At 39.3% G+C, this 22,986-nt stretch overlaps 3 protein-coding genes across 3 annotated transcripts in view; all 3 read left to right on the forward strand.

The window, feature by feature from the left end:
- LOC123967290 (zinc finger protein 385C-like) overlaps positions 1–22,986 on the forward strand; it is a 611,432-nt gene that overhangs the window by 407,458 nt on the left and 180,988 nt on the right. The gene's annotated exons all lie outside the window — the stretch shown is intronic.
- Positions 3,602–15,131, forward strand: kcnh4a (potassium voltage-gated channel, subfamily H (eag-related), member 4a). Its single transcript, XM_046034204.1, has 16 exons — positions 3,602–3,720; positions 3,893–3,968; positions 4,103–4,234; positions 4,395–4,528; positions 5,426–5,678; positions 7,074–7,231; positions 7,768–7,975; positions 8,444–8,638; positions 8,737–8,936; positions 11,432–11,681; positions 11,789–12,003; positions 12,185–12,223; positions 12,735–13,102; positions 13,195–13,274; positions 13,566–13,642; positions 13,910–15,131. The coding sequence occupies exons 4-16, from the start codon at positions 4,397–4,399 to the stop codon at positions 14,882–14,884; spliced, it is 3,150 nt and encodes a 1,049-aa protein (XP_045890160.1). The 5' UTR covers positions 3,602–3,720; positions 3,893–3,968; positions 4,103–4,234; positions 4,395–4,396; the 3' UTR covers positions 14,885–15,131.
- rab5c (RAB5C, member RAS oncogene family) overlaps positions 16,374–22,986 on the forward strand; it is a 14,832-nt gene continuing 8,219 nt past the window's right edge. Inside the window, exon 1 of the mRNA XM_046034489.1 lies at positions 16,374–16,512. The gene's annotated coding sequence lies outside the window, so the exon portion shown is untranslated. The remainder of the gene's footprint in view (positions 16,513–22,986) is intronic.

The raw sequence follows: 22,986 nt of genomic DNA on the forward strand, positions 1-22,986 counted from the left end.
GGCAGAAAAAACAACATTATTGATTTAATCAATTGCCACCTCCAAATATTAATGTCAGCTAAAGACAAAATTACATTGATAGTTTAGAATAACATTTATTACATCTAATATAACATTTTTCTGTGTGGATTACAGGGTCAAGAGTAGATCTAGATTTGAAATTGACAATTGAGTGAAGACTAAAGTACCAGCCATAGAAAGCCGTGGCTTATTTGTATCCCTCCTTTTTGCAGTCTCTACTGCTAATTGCCTTGGTAGGTGTTGTATTTTCTTCCTCATCAAGTCCTGTCATGGATAATTAGTGATTAGAAGTGTGATGTTTGAGTGACTGCAATTTACTGTAACTGAAAAGAATCAAATGCATTAGGAGAATGCCCAGCAGAGTTGGAGATGTAACAATGACAAAAGTGAATCACTGACTAAGATATTAAAATGATTTTATTATGTAATGATTCACAACATGCACTGATTACTGCCTGATTCCATCTAAGCTAGACACAAGCATTTACTGACAGGAAATCACTGTAAGTTTCATGGATAATTCATTTGCCAGTCAGGCTTTGATGGCTGTCAGTGTGAACCATATTGTTCTCTGAAGGCTGAGGGAGAGGACAGATATGGAGGAAAGTGAAAGAGTTCGATTTTAGAGACAGGACCTGACAACTGGTGGGAAGGGATCTGATCAAGATATACCTTTGTCCATGAAGCTATACCTTCAGGAACAAAGGCTTGATCAGATCCCTTACCAAGATAAACCTTTGTTCATGAAGAGGTGACTGATTTGCATCAATATTGATAAAACTGATGAATTACAGGCTGCGTTGCCATATGTTTTTTTTCCTACACAAATCGCTATGGCAACATGAGCATGGAAAGATCTTAATTTAGTTTCTTGTGAGATTAACTGCACACTTAATCAGGTACAAAATATCCACACATCACTCATTACATATGTTTTGCTCTGGAACAAACACGTAACACCCATTGATGCTGCCTGCTTAAAAGTTGTTTTTTGGTTTAAAAATCATAACATGTATAAGGTCAATAGCTGTGTAACTGCATGCATCTGAATACATTTTGGTATAATGCGTCTGTGTTTACTTTAATAGCCTTAGGGAGAAAACAAGGCTTCGCTATTATTAATCAAATCATTAATCGAAAATGTGGTTCAGTGTTGCCTTTGCAGCTACATCATCATTATACTGTTTTGAAGCAAACAAAGATGTTTGTTTGAAATTTTATCCCTTTGCATTTAGATAACAACTAGATGAATAAATAAAAGACACCATTCAGTGGACTCTAAATCTGTCTAAATATTGAATGGATATTATCGGTTATGTGGAGAGGAGTGAAAGCAGCATTAGTCTGTTGCTTCTCTTAATAATCTTGACGGCATGACCCTGTATTTTCTACTCATGATTTTGGAGCTTATAAGGGGTGGATTAAATTAATTAGGCTACTTTATTTCCCTGCTCTAAATTATTTTATTTAGCAGATGATATAAGTTTACTGTTTTATTTATTTATTTATTTTATTTTAACTTTTTATGTTGTTTTATTTTTAACACACACACACACATATTTTATTTTATTTATTTGATGAACCATATGATTTTAATTCACAACATTTTATGTGTATTATTTATTATTATTATTTATTTTTTTAACACACACTTAATGTTTTATTGACTTTATTTAATGAAATGTATGAAATGAATTGTTCTTTTGTAATTTATTTGAAGCTTTGGCAACATTGTTGTTTTACATTCATGCCAATAAAGCTGAACTGAATTGAATTAAATTGACAGATCTTGTAGCACATTGACTATGATGTCATGCTTTAACTGCTGATTTCTAAGGTCAATTCTTTCTATCCACATGGCTCCTGATACAGCCCTCTCAACAGATTAATGTGAAGAAATGTTTTGGTATAAGTATTCCGTAGTCTACAAAAGAGACATAGGCTAAAGCATCTTGCAGATTGAATTTAGTGCTTTGTCTAATTGCAGTTTTGTCTGCTTCACCACCCACACTTCCTGCCCTAAAATGACTCTTCAGTGTTCCAGCAGTTTGCAACATTTTCTTTTTCAAACAAGACTTTAATTTTCAAGGATCCATCGGGATAGATTTCACAAGGATCATCTCCACCATTATTTCTCATGCATAAAAGCATCCTTTAATATGACAGATGAGGTATTCTCTCTCGTCCCATAGGAGCATGTAGCCTGCTGTTATGTAATAACTGCATATTAAAGTTTTAGTAAATTATGCTTCTAAGCTGTGTTAGAACGTTTCCTGAGTTCATGTGATTTTTTTATCGTGGGTATTTAAATACAAAGAAATGTCCATTTAGCAGCAACAAGCAACATCATTTAAACTAATTAAACAAAAAAAATTAAGAAATTAAAATAAACACAAACACAAAAAATGTAGGCCTACTTGTAGATGGCTAGCTTATCACAAAGACTGGGAAAAGAGAAACAGCTACTATAGACTGTCTCTGTCTAAAGGAAACAAAATCCACCAGTCAGCTCACAAAACGTGTTCCTTCATTGTTTAATCTAATCTGTACAAAGACTGTAAATACTTAATGATCTAAATGGACAAAATGATATAAACACCTGCCAGTATAAGGCAATGTGATTCTTTAATTCTGTACTGTTGTAATAGACAGTAGTTTTAGCTAGGTGTACCTAATAATAAACTGGCCACTGAGTGTAAGTAGTATAAGAAGTATAAAGAAAAACTCTAATTTAGTTTCAGGCACAGTTTTGCCTTAACAAGGCCTAAATGAATTTCTTCCATAGGGTGACTGTGCTCACCCTTAGAGACTGGGTAAGGAGCTCAGCCATCCGGAGGGAGTACGAAGTAGAGCCCGTGCTCCTTCACATTTGAAGGAGCCAGGTGGTTTGGGCATCCAGGAGGAGCTGGAAAACGTTGCTGAGGAAAATGACATCTGGACCACCTTGCTTAGACTGCTGCCACCACCTTTAATGCAAAATAAAAAATAAATAAAATCTATGTGTGTGTTTGCGTGTGTCTAGCTTTGGCAGGATAGAAACAAGCTCCACATGCCAATTAAGGGCCAAATCCTAACTGAGGCACTGGTACCCCATGGTGCCAGCTGGGGGCCTGCACATATCCTTAGACTTCACACCACCAGCTTAATTCAAAGCCCTCTCTGATGTACACTAGTCTATTTCAGGGTTCTGAGCTGAAGGTAGATAGAATGACTCGGGTAAAGAAAAATGGTTGTTTTCTGTTGGTGCATAAACAAGTTAATTCTGGAGACAAGACACAACCGAAAGAGCCTAGTCACCATGTCTGAATGTGATGCTTTCAAAGCTGCTGCTTTCTCTGGCTGCTTCACAGCTATGCAGTTAGATAAACACAAAATATTGCCTGTTGTTCAATCACTCTTTTCTATTCCTTAAGGTCACACAGTAGCTTTACCTCTAACATCTGTCTTCTTTTATTTCACTTGCAGACAGTAACTTCCTACTGGGAAATGCTCAGGGTCGTTATGGCTACCCCATCGTGTACTGCTCTGATGGGTTTTGTGAGCTGACAGGCCATGTTCGGAATGAGGTGATGCAGAAAACTTGTACCTGCAGCTTCCTCATCGGAGCCGAGACCAATGAAAGTGTAATCCAGCAGGTAGACAAAGCTCTGGAGGGCCAGCAGGAGTACCAGGGAGAAGTCTGCTTCTATAGGAAAAATGGTGAGGATTGCAGTACATTGCATGATCATGTTGAGTTGGCCATGCTTTCCGAAACACACACCTTTTAAACAATTTGTATTTTTTTATATATCCAAAACCAAAAGTATTTTTATGCATGAGAATTGGCGGTGATGTATTGAATTTAAACCTTGACCTTTTCTATCACTGTGAGGATGGTTATTTTTAAGGGAAGCAACTCCAGAACACATAGAAGGGAGTGAGGTGAGGTGAAATGAGATGAGGAAGAGGTGAGGTGAGGAAAAAAATAAGACAAAAAAACATTGTGATTCCAGCGTTAATAGAAATCCAATCATCATTTTGGGGGAAAGAACTGTCTAGCTGCATTGTTGGATAATCTCAGTGCTATCATTTTTATCCTCAGGTAATCCATTTTGGTGCCTCCTGGATATTGTGCCAATTAAAAATGAGAAAGGTGAGGTGGTGCTGTTCCTCTTATCCTTCAAAGATGTCAGTGAATCATACGGGAAAACCCATCACCTCAGCCAAGGAGACGGTAAGGCCTGGCCACATGCATTTAGCGGTCAACAGTCTCACTTTAATTTATGCTCTTTCATCTTCAAATTGTCATGGTGCCGCATCCATTTCTACTGTTTAAATTTAAAACAAATACAGCATTTACATGTATTCAGTAAGTATTGGGATTTTGCTCAAAGGTATGTCAGAGGCTGCTCACCAGAGCAGGAAAAGCAATCGATCACACTTTTCCCAAGCTCGAGAGAGGGGGAGGACTATTCTGCACCAAATGACCAACCTGTTCACCAAGAGGGGCAAAAGGAAACTGACCAATGTGAGTGCAAACCGCTGACTTAAAGATCATCAAACACTATATACATACTATTTAAGTCTCAGTATTTCATCATTCATTATTACTGAGAGATATTCAGCTATTTTCCTTAAAATAAAAGCTTTTGCTTTCTTAATAGCTAAACTTATATGTAAGACATTTTAAAAAGCTTGCTCAAGTTATGGCATTCATCAGGTAATGTGAACCATAGTCAAGTGAGTTTATTAAGTTGAGTGTTGACACCAATCTTCAGTCTTTGTATCTAAATTGTGTCTTAATTAATGGCAGTTCTAAATTACCCTAACTGAGTCTAAATCTCACTTTAAAAAAAAATCTAATATAGTTACAGTTACCGTGAACAGAAATGATGTCTGTCAAATAAGTATTAGTGTAAATAGGCTGGTCTTCTCAAAAACCTATTTGACACTAAAGATCAGAAAATGCACCTTGCTTCTTATGTACGCCTCTTCAAACCACTGCTGTTCAATTAGCAGGCATATGGGCATAAATAGTTTATTCAAGTTTGATGATGATGATGATGATGATGATGATGAAGCTGGATGATCATGGGCAGGCTACCCTTTCATTGCTGAACTAATTACTGTATGCATGTACTGCTGCTTCCTTTGTTATTTCCATTTTTCATTTTATTTATCCAAAGAATTAAGTACACACATCAGGGGTCACGGTCACCATAAATAGAATCCAAGCGCTTTAGATTTGTAAGCAAATAGACTACATTTATAAACTCTCCAACTGTGTCCACTCACCACAGCACCAGGATGTCAGTGAGAGCGCTGCAGATTAAAATGTCATACCTTTCCTATTTTTCCTAACAAGTTCAAATTCTTCAGATGCTTTCATGATTTGTATTTGATTTACATGTACCCTGTCTGTCAGAGTGTGTTTCAGAAACCGTCTCTACCTGAGTACAAGGTGGCAGCTGTGAAGAAGTCACGCTTCATTCTGCTGCACTACAGCATCTCCAAGGCCTTGTGGGACTGGCTTATTCTACTGGCGACCTTCTACGTTGCTGTCGCTGTGCCTTATGACATATGCTTCGTCAGTCATGACGAGGGCAGTGACCATCACTCACTTGTCAGTAGCAGCACCATGGGCAGTGACATAGCAGTGGAGATTCTCTTCATTCTTGGTAAGATATATTTGTATTTGATTAAACAGTTTCTGTTGTCATTGTGTGTTAGCAGTTTTGTCATTTTGTACTTATTGACCTTGCAAAAACCATTAATTTTCAATGATAAAAAAAACCTACATTTGAACTACAACTGGTAAGAAACTTGACGTAACAAAAGTCCTTCTCCAGATAACAGGCAAGTGTATTGTTCTTTCAGTAACATTTCGTAGCTTGTACCACTATAATTTTAAAGCAACACACTAATTGCATGCTGCACACCAGCTGACCTTTATGCTGAAGCATCTTGAGCAACATTATGAAGAGACAACAATGTTGAGTTTAAATTAAGAACAAATATATTTTCTTCTTAATAATAATTACTTTTTAATTTATATGTTACGAATCATAATTAGATTTCTCTCACTTCGTCCCACTTTTCCTCCAAAGGAAGTGTGATAGCACATCTGTCATGAGGCTCTCTGACTTCCCCTCAACACTTTTTTCTTGTCACAGACAGTGCTATTTGTGCTCAAAATTAGCTCACCTGCTATCACATGCTGTTGCTCCGTCTTTCCTTTTTGTGAAATTAAATTTTAGTTTCAGTGAAGATAATTCTACTAAATGTTAAATGCTTGTCCTTTAAATTCACAAACACTCTCCATTCAGTCTTAATTGCAATAAACGAACGAAGAGACTGTCTTTTTAGTGTCAAGTTAAATGTACTGATAGGGATATTAACTGGGTCATATGTTGTTTGGAAATTCTGTAGATGTTATTTGTCCATTTCATCTGGCTATTTAATGTGTTTTCTAATCATGGATCTAAAGCTAGAGGGTGTTTTTTTTTAACGACTGGCTCTAAGTGCTGGGGACATTGTGCAATGCAGTAGACCTGTTGCTCTCACATCTCTCCACATCAGTTGCATGTGCATAGGTTTTTGTGTGTGCTCAGACCTGTGTGTGTGTGTGTGTGTGTGTGTGTGTGTGTGTGTGTGTGTGTGTGTGTGTGTGTGTAAAATTACCAACAGAGTAAAAAAATTCCCCAATGGGAAAAACGAAAGAAATTATTTATTTATCTTACCATAGTGTACTACAATATTTAAAATGACCATTTCTCATGCCCCCATTATTGATAGAATAGTTCTTAAAGTCTTGTTTTTTCAGTTATCACATCCTTAATGGTTACTACAGCTATTATTTTAAGATCTGCAGGTGCATTACAATATAAACACATTTTCATTTTACTCTTTTCCCTAGGGAGCTTCAAATTAATCACCATGTTATCATTCTGGAGTATTTATTAAATTGTTTTTGTGTGTACCTAAGCTTTATTCTGAATAAACTGTCCGTCTTAAGACTAAATGTGTCATTTTCTTCTTTGTATGCATTATTTATGTTCTGTGATCAATTTCAGATATTATCCTGAATTTCCATACCACATATGTAAGTCAGTCGGGTCAGGTGGTGTACGACGCCCGATCCATCTACCTCCATTACTGCACCACTTGGTTCTTTGTGGATTTGATTGCAGCTTTGCCCTTTGACCTACTCTATGCTTTCAACATCACAGTGGTAAGATTGTTGTTTTACGTATCATGAAGTATATTATGCCCCCAGGTTTTATTCTTTCCTGTCTCTTTAAGAGCACTAACTTTAAGATTGGCCACTAAAGTTTTAGTTGTGCTATTCCCTCAGAGCAATATACTGCAGACGATCATCCCTCTACATTCAACCGCTTCACTGAGCATTTTTGTTTGTCTGCTCTCTTCAGTTTTATCCTCTGGATGAACACTACTACTTCTCATGGATTAATCGTACTTTGCCACAGGCTTCTTCGGACACATAAAGACATCTCTCTAACTGCAGCCTTGGTTTTGTTGAAATGACCTTCCTGCTAGTAACATTAAATTCAGTGCTTCTCAATAGAGTCTATTAAAAGACACTGAAACAAGGTTATAAGAGAAAGAAGGATGGGTCACAAGTTAAAGCAATACATCTATCCGGTAGAATAAGAGTGGAATTAGACTACATGTGCAGAAATATGTATATTAAAGAAGTGATACAAAATGATCCACCTTGTATGTTCTGCTCTCCCTCTTCTTGTCCAGACCTCGCTGGTGCACTTGTTGAAGACGGTTCGTCTGCTGCGCCTGCTGCGCCTGTTACAGAAACTGGATCGCTACTCCCAGTACAGCGCTGTGGTCCTGACCCTGCTTATGTCTGTATTTGCTCTGCTGGCTCACTGGATGGCTTGTGTCTGGTACGTCATCGGACGTAAGGAGATAGAAAGTGGTGACCCAATTACCTGGGACATAGGTGAGCACATTATGTGTGTGTGTGTGTGTGTGTGTGTGTGTGTGTGCGCGTGTGCGTGGGTGCGTGGGTGTTTGTGTTTGACACCATTGAATCAAGACTATAATGTTCTTCCTCACTCATTAAGCTTTGCTAAGACAATTTTAAAGTCTCTCTTGGCAACCCCAGGGGGCAAGTACTCCTCATCTCTAGTCATGCTTGAATGCCTGAATACCACAGAGTCATTACAACCTCTAGCTCTTCTCCTCTCAGTCCAGAGGAAGCGCAGGTCACAGAGTAATTCCATTATTAATGCATTATATCATTCGACATTATATCACCCATCACCCATTATATCACCCACCAAAGGAGAAAGGGTCATCCATTGAAGCAGACTCAAAGAAAAAATAAAAACACTGATTCTCGACAATTAGATTAGTCACCTAAGATACCCACAGTCTTTTAGAGTCACCTTCTGGTCTTGTCCACCAGGCTGGCTTCAAGAGTTGGGAAAGCGTCTGGAGACACCGTACATCAACAGTACAATGGGTGGTCCCTCCATGCCCAGTGCCTATATCGCCTCTCTCTACTTCACCCTCAGTAGCCTTACCAGTGTCGGTTTTGGCAACGTGTCAGCCAATACAGATGCCGAGAAAATCTTCTCCATTTGTATTATGCTCATGGGAGGTGAGTTCACTGGTGATCACAGAAAATCCCAAGAATTATGATAAATATTCAATGTTCAAAATGTAATATCACAATGTCACTCCCTCTCCCACCTCCAGCCCTGATGCACGCAGTGGTCTTCGGAAACGTAACAGCCATCATCCAGCGCATGTACTCACGACGCTCTCTCTACCACACCCGCATGAAGGATCTCAAGGACTTCATCCGTGTGCATCGGCTACCTCAACAGCTGAAGCAGAGGATGCTGGAGTATTTTCAGGCCACCTGGTCAGTCAACAATGGCATCAACGCCAATGAGGTTGGTGAAGAATCATAAATTAGTAGTCTTCTTCTCATTGTTCAGTTACAAAAGGTAACCATTTGCCTGTGATATCTTGTTTTATTTTATATTTATATTAACCCTAAAAAGAGTTTTTCTGTTTAAGTGAATCTTTTTTTTTAATAAGCAACTATACAGTATGTGAAATGTTGAATGTGTGGGCTGCATGAATAAAAAAAGACATTTTATTTGGGTGCTAGATTCCAGATTCAGAAATGTCATCTTTAATATGTGGGTCGCTTCTAATTCTCCTGAGTCTTATTCCATTTCCTTAAGTAGATGGCACTTAGAATATGTAGAACGACAGTAACAATGCCAGAACCGATCTTCGAGAAGTTCCCTGTAATTATAAGGGTAGGAGTTGAAATAGAGAGAATACTCATTAACACCCTCGCCACCAACATCTGATAATTAATTCACTGTAACAGACACAGCCACTAGTTTCTGAGAACATGCTGGCTTTCACACCTTGTGTCTGTTTTTACTGAGCGGCATGGCACATCATGTGAGACTATCAACCTTTAAAACCACAATGTGTGACTTGCTCCTGTATTCAGCAGTGAAGAAGTAGATAGATAGATAAATAGATAGATAGATACTGCCACACAACAGCGTTGGTGGTAATTGTTTTGTTACAGCATGTGAGCTTACTTCCAGCACAGGGAGAATAGAGAAGTAACAGACGCAGACACCATAAACCATTACAACAACACACACAGTGAGAATATTCAACGTGTTCAAATCATGGCTACATGGAGTGGCAGAACCTCAAGATAAAATTCCAAGTAGAAGTCTTTAATTAAAATGTTTAGTCTTTTAAGTATTTCAATGAGGTGGTATTATGGTTTTTGGAGTTATATATCTTTTTTGTGCATGTACTACATTTACAAGTAAAAAAGCCCAAAGTTCCCATCTCCCGCAGAAAACACTGGTCTGAACTGCCTGAAAACAGCTCGTTTGTAGACCAGCCTTTACTTCCCTTTCTTGTGATGTCACAAGTAAATACGTGTCATAATGCTCGCTGAGCGACTAGTCCAACACGCCCTCAAAAACATCAGTGGAAAAACACAGAGCTGCAGCACACAGCTCTCCTCTCCCTTCCAAACACTAGCTACCCTCCAGGCAGTCAATGGACATAAAGTTGTTACTGTGATGTAGAGACAGAGCTCAATTAAAACTTTATGGATGAAAGATACTTTTGTTACAGATTTATAACTCACCACTCTGAAACTCTTGCTCTAGTCTATGTTGCCAAGCTGGTCGGCAACATGCCTACAGCTGAATCGAAGCTGTTTACAGTCTTTTCGCTGACCTGCCTTTCTCTGCTTCTGATTGGCTATTACCGCCCTTTTGTTGACCTGCCCTTCTCTGCTTCTGATTGGCTAGTAGTCCTTAACTAGGAACTGCGCATGTGCAACTCCCAACAAAGATCATGTAGAGACAATGTATGTAATGACAATGATGTATCACTCCATTGCTAAAACGAAGCCTTCAACACAGGGTGAAAAGAGGAGCTGCAGCAATGTGCAGTATGACAAAAAATATGGTGTTTTTTGAAAATTAAACCATGTAAACCTGTTCTGGTACAACCCCTGAATAGGACTTTGAACCTGAAAATGAGCATAATACCACCTCTTTAAAGGAGGTTCCCTTTTGGAGCTTTGCCAAGTAGCTTTGTTTCTGGGCACCTGATGCATTCATGTATTCATTTTAGCTCTAGTTTGGCCCCTACTGCCCCCTGACTAGAATATTTGTGTCTTTAGCTTGGTAAGTACAAAGAGCCACTTCTCCTGGTCATGTGATTTAATCATGTCACATCAGTTGATGTGGGGGCTGAACATCCTAAACTATGAGCTGAAAGTGGCCAGAATCTGCATAAAGCTGCAGAGTTGGGTGTTCAGTCCTGCCCCTGTCTACAACAATGTCTTTCAGCCATGTTTTTTCAGTTTTCTGTCTCTAAACTGTTTGACAAAAAAGATGTCTTTCAATTTGAACTAATGCAGCTGCTAGTCTACAACTTGAGGCATCTTCTGAGATTTCAACTGAATTTCACTGGCTTAAACTATGTTGATAATGTATTAGGCTATAAGTACTGTCAAAACACTTCTAAAAGCATTATTGACAAGATCCAGTGACAGAGGACTCCAGCTGCTGCAGTTATCCTGCTAGCGTGCTGCTTTTGCTATGCAGCCAGTGTAGACAAGAAGTTAGTGTATTTAACTCAGCTACTGACCCTAGCCCATTTCATGGAGTCATTTGATTCAGCGTTAAAAATTTTAATTGAAGTGTGTGTAATAGTTTTTTGTCAAAGCATCTAGTCAATGGACAGTGTTGGGAAGCACATAACATGTATTCATGCTCATCAGTAAAAAGAGACAGTGACATCACTCAGAGAGGTGGGGTTTTCTCCTGAAGCACTGTAGCGGATGCATTTGACTATCAAAGACTTATTTTTTTCCTGTCCTCTTTCTTAGCTGCTGCATGACTTCCCGGACGAACTGCGAGCTGACATTGCCATGCATCTGAACAAAGACATCCTGCAGCTGCCTGTATTTGAGCGAGCCAGCAGAGGGTGTCTGCGCTCCCTCTCCTTGCACATCAAGACCTCCTTCTGTGCACCTGGAGAATACCTTATACGCCATGGAGATGCTCTACAAGCCAACTATTTTGTCTGCTCGGGTTCGCTGGAAGTTTTGAAAGATGGCATGGTCCTGGCCATCCTGGGTCAGTGCGCACCAGTTGTGAAACATTTCCTCTCTTACTCATTCTGCATCTATCGGCTGTTTTGCATCTTATTGTAACTCCTCTGTTTTAATTGACAAAATCTATAGGCAAAGGTGACCTTATTGGGGCTGACCTCCCAGAACATGACAAGGTGATCAAGACCAATGCAGACGTGAAGGCGCTGACTTACTGTGACTTGCAGTACATCAGTGTTAAAGCTTTGAGGGAGGTCCTTGGGCTGTACCCAGAGTATGGCAGTCGGTTCAGCTCTGACATCCACCACAACCTCACCTACAACTTGAGAGAGGGCAGTGAAGCTGACGTAAGACATTTGCAATCACATTTAGGCAGTGGAGAACTGCAGAGGCTGACAGAAAATTCAGTGTACTAGGCCTATTAAATTTGATTTGCTCCTGCTCATTTACAGCAACATACCTTTACTTTGCCACCAAATATAGAATGTGTGTGTAATCCATTATTAATTTTGAATTCAATATCTTTAGGGAGTAACAAGATTTCCCCGGTCTTCCAAACTGTCTCAGGTATGTGTTCTTCACCAAAGTAATTACTACAGTCTAGATCTGCTTGATACATCTTGCAATCAGTTGCAGTACATTCTGTGTTTACATCATACGGCATTCGTCTGCTTTACTGAAAACCTGATAAATGTAGATAATGTGTCTGAATTCATATACAGAGCTGAGATAAAGATGGATACAAAGCTGCTACATAAAAGAGAGGAAAAGTGAAGGAAACTGCTTATGCATGGACTACACATACTATTTGACACAGAAAGGTTGTTTTCAGAAACCTAACCCTGTTTGTTTTCTATTTTTGGTTTATGTAATGTTTCAGGAGCAAAAGCTCAGGCTTTTGTGTTGACATTTTACATTAAATGGGATTCTGCTCTACTATATGTTTACGCCCTAATTGTACACTGATTTAATGGGTATATTGTAAATATAAATAAATGAAAATGTCAGCTTTAAGACTCTTTCATTGATTTAAATAAATCAAAGAAAACATCTAATTTTCCATCCATCTTTCCCTCAGGGTCATGCTTCTCTGGACCATAAACTACCCTATGTTGTTGAGGCAGATGATACGGAACATGGAGAAGACATGAGACACTCCCAGAAGAGGAGAGTGCCTTTGTTTGATGGAATAGCCAGTCCTGTTCATCAGCCCTGCCTCAGCACCCTATTAGGAGAGGAGCTCCGCCACATTAATGCACTTCATCTCTGTCGGTCACCTGTTCAGGGCGGCAGAGGCCGCAGCCCCTCTCCGCAGCCATTCATTAATGAGGAGTTTTCTCCATCTCTGTTGCCCAGTCTTAGCAGTTACCCAGGCCTGAACCATCGGCCTGCTGAGCTACTCATGCCATCCTTTCCTTGTGTTAGTCCACTGAACCTTAGCCCTAGGTGACCTGTTGATCCCCCTTTACCCAAATATGATTTAGTAATCAGTCTGTACATATTTAAAGTGATGTAACACTGATTTATGTCTCTAATAGGATCGTGGATGGAATTGAGGACAACGGCCACTCATTTCAATTTAATGTAGAACAGAGCGAGACAAAGACTCTTCTAACAGGTAAAGTCTCTGCAAGCTGCACAATGGATGAAAAGTGAACTATATATGGGCACCAAAGTCTTGATGAAAACACTTTTCAGGAGCTAATGCTTAACTCTAAATGATGCAAGGTTGAATAAGCATAGGGAAATTTCAGATTTTCACTTTGTGTCTCATTTTGTTTCTCTATATTAAACCAGTATTTACAATTCTAGTTATTGTACGGTTAGATGTCATTTTATAGAGGGCACAATCAGTAGTGAAGGGGGTTATCTCAGATCAGCTCAATTTCTCTCTTTTTCATACTTTTAGACCGGTTCCAGGTGAATGCTAACCTGCTTCTGGAGACAAAGGAAGTGAGACAGAACATCAGCAAACTGAACAAAGAGGTATAGTCAATATTAGATCCAACTCAATAATAGAAATAGGAAATTTTAAATGAGCTTGCTATGCAATGTATCTGTGAATTCTTGAGTTGAAAACATTTTGGGTGACACTGTTAAATACTATAAGAATGGGACACACTCCAATTTTAACTGTAGTCTTTGACACAACTAGGCCTTTATCATTTTCCTCCAGGTGTCTCGTGATTCTTGTCATTGAGGAGTCATTAAAGGTAGATGTGCTCTACAGACAGATTTTCTTTTTCTTTTCAGGTGAACAACTTGAACCAAGAAGTATCCAACCTGGCCAAGGAGCTCCACGACATGATGCATTTCTTACAGTCTAATATGGCCATGCTCCATAACTCCCCAGTCTCATCATATTCCTATGGCATACAGATGGCTCCTGGTCCTGGTGTGACTGCTTCCAGCAACTGGCAGTCCCATGTCCCTTTAAATATTGCCACCGGCCTGCACCTCCATCATGAAGCAATTAGCCACCCTGCAAGAAATATGTGGGGCTGCAGTGGGATGTCCTCCCAAGGTAGAAGTCCCACCCTACTGCACTCTTCAAGTCCTATGTCATCCTGTTTACACCTGTGCTGCTCTGACAGAGAAGGGGTCACAGCCCACAGGTTAACGAGCCAGTGTGATCCCTACCAAACCACCAGAAAATCTCCAAACTCTCCCTACATGGCCCAGGGTGGTCCATCCCTCCTGGGCATCAGTTCTGCCTTCAGTAGCTTCCCAGTGATTAGTCAGTCCCCACAGGTGGCTTATAATGCTTCTATTCCCATGATGAGCAGCTCTCACCCTGTATGTTCCCCAGTGAATTCTGGCTGCTCCCATGTGTCTCCTAGTGTTCAAACCAACTCTGATCCCACACATAATCAGACCAACTCTCAGACACCCATCCATTCCTCCATCACTCACACTGGCCAACCTCAGTATCACAAAACCTTCAGCTCTCTAACCCATTTAGGAGCCCACACTTCAGTATGCACAGGGCACAACCAGGGCCAGCAGGGCTCTACGATTGGCCCTAGGCAAAATGACCCAGTAGGATCCAGCCCTGCACACCATGTTGCATGTTCTCATATGGGGCAGGTAACAGACAGAGACTGTAAAGCTTCACCGTATCAAGAGAAAACAGACAATATTGAATATCAGGGGACGAGCCGCAGTACTCCAACCGTAGAGGTTCAACCACCTCTTTTGGACATGGAGGGAATGCACACCCCACACTGATGATCTCAGTATTGTGTTGTGTCCGATAAGGATGACTTTATGTACCTTTGAAGACTTTTGGTGTAAAGTTTCCATCAAACAACAACTGCTGAAACCCTACCTTTTATCCAAAGCAACTTACAATTGCTAAGTACTGTATGCCAGAGGTTACACGCCTCTGGAGCAACTAGGGGTTAAGTGTCTTGATAAGGGACACACAGATGTGTCACAATGGGGAACTGAACCCTGGTCTCTCACACCAAAGGAATATGACTTATCCACTGCTCCATCACCACCCCTGAATAAAACATTTAAAGGATACTGTCATGTTTGTGATATATTGATCTCTTCATGTTTTTTTTACATGTTTTTTTACATGATGAATAGTATTATTTGTTAAATTGGTAGAGATTGCTTATGGTCTGCAAACTGTTAAATGGCAAATGCATTGATATCCACAAAGACATGCACCACACAGTCTCTTAAGCATTCAATACGGGATCATTTGGATATTTATAAAAACAAGCATTTGTTTTGTTATCGGCTACGCAAGGCATTAGCTCAAGGGAGATTAACTGTAAATATTCTCACTGCTGTCATCACAGCAATTACACCAATTCACTGTGAGTTGCAAGTAATGAGTTATGTGTGCACAGCGCCTCTCGCTGGCGACAGGTGGTAACAACAACAAATAAGACAGGAACAAGACCATACTCATCAGATTGTTCACTGTAAAACTGAGATAAAAGTCTAATAAAAAGAGCAAATCTGGAGTACAACTGTAGAGTTCATGAAGAAAATCACAATGTGTTATTTTGTTTTTTTCACCTACATATTTATTTCAGCCTTCATAAAAACAAAATGAACATTCACATTGAGCAGTGGTGGAAAGCAACTAAATACTGTACTGGAGTACAATTTTGAGGCAAGCTACTTGTGTTTCCATTTATGCTACAGCTGGAGTTTATAGTTACTTTTCATTTCACATGATGAATTTATATAAAATGATAGTCACCGATTAAGCAATCCGACAGCCTAACATTAAAATGCTGCTTGTGTCTTAATGCTTAATGTTACAGATGCCTCCGTCCGTCTGTTTCCCCGTGGTTGTGCATGTTCATCAGTTGGCCTGTAGTATAGTCTAGCAGCGACAAGTGAGTAAAAAAAATGAGCACAAGGTGAGCACATGCACCCTGGAATTACAAATAAAACGTAATTGAAGAAACAAATAGCTAAGAAACAAAAACTGAAAACGGATCTGGGTTTTGTAAAAGAAGACTTTGTCATAGTGTTTTTTAAGATATGTCAACATTTTACATTTAATCTGATGCTTTAAAAAAGCTGTTTGAAGTGTGTATGTTTTATTTACATTTAAATGTAAATCTGATTAATTATTAGGATTTATATTCACGGCTTTTTGATGACTTGGTGCAATATGTGTACGTTTGAAATGACACTGACTTAAAAGGCCCTGCAACCCCCCTCCCCCCTCGTGCTGCAGAAAGTGGTGTCTTGTCATTGGTCAGACAGCCACTGACAAAAAGTGGGACGTTCCCGGAAAAATCGCTAACCGGAAGGGAAGGCCAGAGCCCAAGAAGAAGAACAAGAAGACAGCCGCCGATGAGGCCAGCGAAAGAAGAAAAAGTATTGTAAGTACAAAAAACTAGAACTGATAAGAGATGGTGGTAAAGAGGAACACTGAACCCATGTTTGACTCCTTTGTCGTCGAGTTGAACCATATTTAGACACCCTCTGTCAACATTTTGCTCAACTGATCAGTCAAGTCCGGGTTCAGTCGAAATGTCCATCAGAACGGATCGAGAAAGGATACGAGCTTCTAGCCCTGTGAGACCACATAAAATGTCCAGAAAGCCTGGGGACATATGACATGACGTTTATGCTAGCAGCAGGCACAATAACAAGTCTGAGTCCCCGAGTTTGTCAATTGTCAAACAGCTGACGCCGTGCGGGGCCGAGAAAAGGAAAGTTGTCTATTGACGTTTTCGACACTTGGCTGTATCTGCTAATCAAGCTAACGCTATCTGAATTCAACTTTTCCTTTCCTTGGCAATAGTATATATATATATATATGTCGACGACGGATGCTAGCAAGCTAGTGCTAATGCTGGATTGATGATCAATAGCTGACGTTAGCTAGTCGATGTTCGTTAGTAAGTTGGTAGACTTCTTGGTACAGCAAATATATATCTATATCTGCTCTTACTAGCCAGTATAGCAACAGTTCACATTTGGGTTAGCTAACGTTACGTTACCGTAACTTAGTTGATAAATTATTGTAAACAGCAAACCTGTGTATTTGGTTACGTTTATTGGTTAGCTAGTTAGTCAGCTTATCACTCTAGTAGCTAATCACAACCAGACAGAAGTAACATTTTAACTATGTAACTTTTGCTTTTCAGATATATTTGTGATTTTAGCTTAACTGTAATTGATAACATTGGTAGCATGCACTAGTAGAAAAACACTAACCCACACTATGTGATCATCAAGTAGGTAATAATTGTTGTTACCCTCAAATCATGGATGTAACGTTAACGTTATAGCTGTCAAGCCACATGTATTCCTCAAGTACAGTAGATCAACTTTAAAATAGGCCGTTTGACAGTTTTTAATCTCCCTTTTATTATGGTAAATGTTAGCAGACATCAATGGACAAGTTTCCCATGAAGCTTTAACTTAGGCACTTACCTGAAGTAGTAAATAGGGTTCACAGTTTCTTACTCTAAATGCCAGACAACTTTTCCTTTCTATAGTGCCATCACATTATCATAAATGTGTCATTAATGCTGACAGCATTTGTGTTGTAATCTGGCCAATTTACATAGTTAAGGTCATTGTGTGTGTCCATTCATTTAACAGTAAACATGTTCACATATGCAGGTATCTTCATAGCTCCTGTTTATGGTGGACAGAATGGATTCACAGTTACTTGCTTGTGCTCTTGTGTTTATGGTGTATGGACTTTGTCTCTCTAAAGTGGTGACACATCTTAGCCAACGTGCCCTTAAAGAAGGACTGTGAATTTGTCCCCCATCAGTTAACATAGTGTTTGGGTTTAGTAAGAACACACCTCAATCATCTCACACTGTCTTTCTTTCAGCACTGTCTAAAGTTGTGAGTACTGTTGAACAGACAACTTGGCTTAGTAGTGGTTTAATTTCCTAAAGTGTTCCATCAACTATGCCCCAACTTATTTTTTTGCAGAAAGAAGCAGATTTGAAGCTTTTGTTTTGATCATTTATGAAAAACTGCTAGCACAACATAAATGGAAAATGTATAAGGCGCAGGAAGGAATTTACTTCAGTTGCAGCTAGTATTGGAACAAGTATTTGTACTTGGATTTTCATGCATAAAGAAAGAATTTGTAAGAGATGGTCTTCCTTTTGTATTTTCCTATGCCATGTTTAGATAGACAAAAACTGTACAAGACTCAGCCCATATTGTAAGAACTTCCTCATATGGTGAGCAATTATGTAACTTATGTTATCTGAAGAACCACTGTTGTTCAAATTAATAGGTTAATTTAGATTTTTTTTGCTGTGAGTTGACAGGGAGGTGCTGATTTTGTGCTTATGGATAACTATATTTCTCTATTTGGGTATCGAGCTGTTCCCACAAAAGTCACGAGAAAGGGAAGTGTCTGTGATTTCCCGTTGGCTTTGCTAACTGCTAGTGATGAGTATCCTGTTTGCTTTTCCTGAGAGATGTCACCAGTTTCCCTGTCACTGTTTGCAAAGCCATTCTTTATTAGTAACTGTAGAAGGGCTTACCTTGGATCTAGAGCTTTTTCGGTTTCATTAGAAAATCTCAAGGATTGTTCTACTTTCTTGTATTTGTTGTGTTACATATAAAACTTTTTTGCCAGTAATGTGTAGGTCTTGAATACATTGTTTCCCTGTACATGGAAATTTGCTTCTTTGAACTGTCTGACCATTTGGCATAATAGACAAAAGGAGAATGGCTCATATCAGACACCACCAGTTTGTCCACAGGACCCCACCCTTTTAATAAAGTAAGCAGCACGAGTCCCCTCTTGTTTTCATCAAACTGGTATAGTGCCACCAGCCACAAAGGTTGTTGGATTGCTACTTAAGAAGAATTTGTGACTGACTTCAGATGTTTGCAGTCATTATATATTATATGCACTTTTTGTCCTGAACTAAATTTTGACCTATAATGGAAAACTTTATTTAGTTCTTGAAATGAGGCATCTTAAGTTGTTGCTGTTGGTTGAAAAATGCATTTAAACTTCCATATTTTGTTTCTGCTGAAGATGCAGAGAAGAATCAAACCTTATTCAAATTGTCGTGCCACGGCAGTTTCAGACGTGACACTCAAATATCATTTAGGGCAATGTATTTGAACCAGTTTGAATATCATTTGAATATCAAGTTTGTTTGTTCTATCTTTTTTGTTATTATGGAGCTGTGACAAGACAACACAGAGGAAGGGAATCAATTGACTCAGGAGGCCACAGCGTATGCTTCCATATAGTGAACAGCAATTATTAATAGGAATATGTTTATATTTGTATCTATACAGGTTTTTAACATATTTAGGTGTTGAATGCACTGCACTCCCTGCTAAAGGCTTCGCTTTGATACCATGCTGGCAGCAGACTGTACAGGAGGCCATGATGAATATTTCACAGGCTCTCCCTCTAGTTTGCTCTCCACCCCCTTTCTCTGACCCATGTCCCACTGTCTCTCTCTCCGACCCACTTCCCTGTGGAGGTCTTCCTAGCCCATTAGGGATGCCATCAAAGCATCCGTCGCAAGCAGCTGATTGCAAACTAGACAGCCACTTCTACCTTTACTGCAGCACAGTATTTTTGTGCTGGCAAAAATAGTTGTCACAAGTAAGTAACTGTGCTGCATAACAAAAGTTTTTTTTTCCTAAGGCCTGTTGTTGTTGTAGGTCAATGTTATCCACTTTTCCAAACCTTACAAATCCAATTATTGAGTCAGCAAAATTTACAAATTGTAAAGTAGTCAGTGTGCAATGAAGGCTTCGTTATTTTGCAAAAGAAAACATACATGCATGACTTTTGGTCTAATTGCTTCTAAAGTCTCAGGCTTCTGCACATCCTCTGTTCAGGATAATCTGTTCAAGAAAAGAAGTTATGTTGGATTTTAGGTGTTAGTCAGGGTCTTTGTATGATGCACCGATAGAAATTTTCATGACCAGTTTAGATTTCTGATTTCTGACCCGCTGATTCCAATGTTCAAACAAATATTTCTGTAACTTTTCTTTAATAGAACATTGTTTCATTCTTTTATTAGGATCTCCATTAGCATAAGCATAGGCTTTTCTTCCTGGGGTCCGTTCAATTGCATGTTCATAATAAAACACTGACTGTTAAATAAGTTTTTTAAGTGTTCTCTAAAACTCCACTGGGTTACAGGACCCTTCTCTACTCACTCAAACAAATCTAAAAAAAAAAAAAGTGCACCTGAAGATTAATTGCAATACAACACGGCGCAGTGTTTACCACAGAAGGACCACACCAAAACTTTTCTTCCATGTCTTCTAATGTGGGCTAATCAAATCTCTCTCTCTCTCTCTCTCTCTCTCTCTCTCTCTCTCTCTCTCTCTCTCTCTCTCTCTCTCTCTCTCTCTCTGTGTGTTTCTCTGCAAATGAATAAAATGGGTCTATATATAGCCTTCTGTGGTAATGTCTGGGGAAACACCACTTATTTTGACAAATTGCGTGTTTTGTGTCATCTTCACTCACAATGAAGAACTTCCATGCAGACAACATGTTGTAGCTGTGTCTGTTTTCCGTCTAATTCTGTGCCATTCATGCGCACAGTAGCACAGACACGTGAGACTGATCAGCTGGTCACCGTTCATGGCCGATCAAGCCAAATACGGCCCAATTCTGGCCACTGGCTGATTGATCCGTGCATCTCTGGTTATTTTGTAGGTCTGTTTCCATAAACCCAGTCCATCGCCCCCTGCTTTTCTTTGCATTGTCTAGTGAGGAAACAGGTGAGAGCTCAGCTCTGCTGCTCAGAATCAAATGTGTACAGACTGACTGACCCAGTGAAGACCCAGAGTGCCTTTATTCCCTGTCCAGCTCTGCTACGGCTGGGAGGGATTCCCACTGCTCTTTCAGGCCTTGTGATAGTGTGTGTCCACTAGTTAGAAACCGGTGAGACAGCTTTAGTTGGCTACAGTTGTACTTCCATGCACCTTTTCAGATTTGGTGGGCTGCTGAAGCTTAATTATAACACATACGATGACACTGTGTTAGAGACAAGTTATTTTTGCATTAGAGAAAAAAGGGGAAGACGGAAGGAACTTGTATGTTTTTGATATCGCACGATGCTCTGTGATTTCTAAAATTAAACTAATGCTGTAATACATAATGGTAGAAGTAGACCTGCACAGCAGAAATGAGTTCATATGATAAACATATGCAGCATGGTTGGTACACTGTCAAATGAAGCATGCTTGTTCTAAATATTTTATGGACAGGGCTGTGATCTCTTATCACATGCTGAAGCTTAAGCCCGGCTCAGTAGTGAGCTGAGAAAAAGGCTTGCACAACCAAACTCTAAACTATAGACAATCAGTAGTGACGCCTTTTACTTCAGTTTTCGTCATTCTTGACATTTTCTTTCTCATTCAGAAACAGTCTAACCTCCTAATTGTCTTCAGTATACATTGCGTTTCTGCATTAAGTTGTCCCAGTGACAAAGCTGACACTATCTCAAGTTTTAATGTGCTCAGCAGTAAAATGTCTTCTGCAATCTTCACTTCCTGCTTTGAGCTGAGTTGTGTTTCCTGTCCTTTGACCAAGCAGAAGCTGGCTGACCTCATGTGTATCACCCAACTGAAAAAAAAGATTAGACAAGGTTTCAGATACGTAAAGCAGGCCCAAGTGAAGAGAATATGGTTGGCTTATTTTGAGATCTTGGTATGCTGTTATCAAGTAAAGTTTTTTTTTTAAGCTTGGGAGTCTCAAACTAAAAAGTTTAGATTCAACCTGTGTGCTACAGGTTCCTCTTATTACAGATTGTAAACTGCCACAGCAAGACTGAATCAAAATATATTGAAGTACATTTTATTTATGCCGTTTGGACCTCGCAAAACAAAATGTTGTCACTAGACTAATATTGTATATGTACTTGCCAATTAATGTCAGTGTTTTAGATTAAGTTCATTATGTGCTTTAGTGTTGCTGCATGGAAATGGACACAAAGATCTTAACACTACTAGTCATGGTTTAAAACTGTGGCTATCATCTGTTAAGAGATGACTCATGGGATCAAATGTGTTGAGCTTATGCTTGGGGAGGGCATCTAACGCTAATTTCTATGGGAGATTATATATATATGTATATAACCATAACCCATGTTTGTTTTTAATTTCTTCAATTGTAGTTTTGCATTTGTTTAAACACCTACCTCTGTACATTTGCACCATCAATTACTATTACTTGTACTATGTACTACGTACATGTAAAACACACACTGTTAGGACAACCTGTGGGAACATGACACACAGTTTCAAATAAAACACAAGTGTTCTCCACCACTTGTTTATACTAAACATGGTTAAATAATAAACTCTTCATCTGGAGGCCCGACCCCGGTGTGATGCAGGGTTCTGTGTCAACAACTTAAACTTCAAATTGTCTGATGATAATCTTGGCAAAAACAAAAACTGTAGTGCTGAGATATTTTAAAGTTACAGAATATTTTACTTGAGTCAGTACTCTAAATTGGCAACTGAAACCATTTTACACGCTTTTATTTCTTCACGTTTGGACTATTGTAACACTCTCTTTACCTGCCTGAATCGAAAATCTATTGATCGGCTACAGTATGTTCAGAATTCAGCTGCCAGGCTTCTAACTAGCACGAAGAAACGTGATCATATCACTCCTGTTTTGGCCTCGTTACACTGGCTCTCAGTATGTTTTAGAATTGGTTTTAAGATTTTACTGTTTACATTTAAGGCTTTACATGGTCTCGCCCCTTGCTATATTGCTGACCTATTAGTACCCTACATACCAGCTCGTAACTTGAGATCCCCAGTTAAGGGGCTTTTATTTGTCCCAGAGACCCGGCTGAAATTGAGAGGGGACATAGCCT

This window comes from Micropterus dolomieu, linkage group LG02, assembly GCF_021292245.1.
Source record: "Micropterus dolomieu isolate WLL.071019.BEF.003 ecotype Adirondacks linkage group LG02, ASM2129224v1, whole genome shotgun sequence".
Lineage (NCBI taxonomy): Eukaryota > Metazoa > Chordata > Actinopteri > Centrarchiformes > Centrarchidae > Micropterus > Micropterus dolomieu.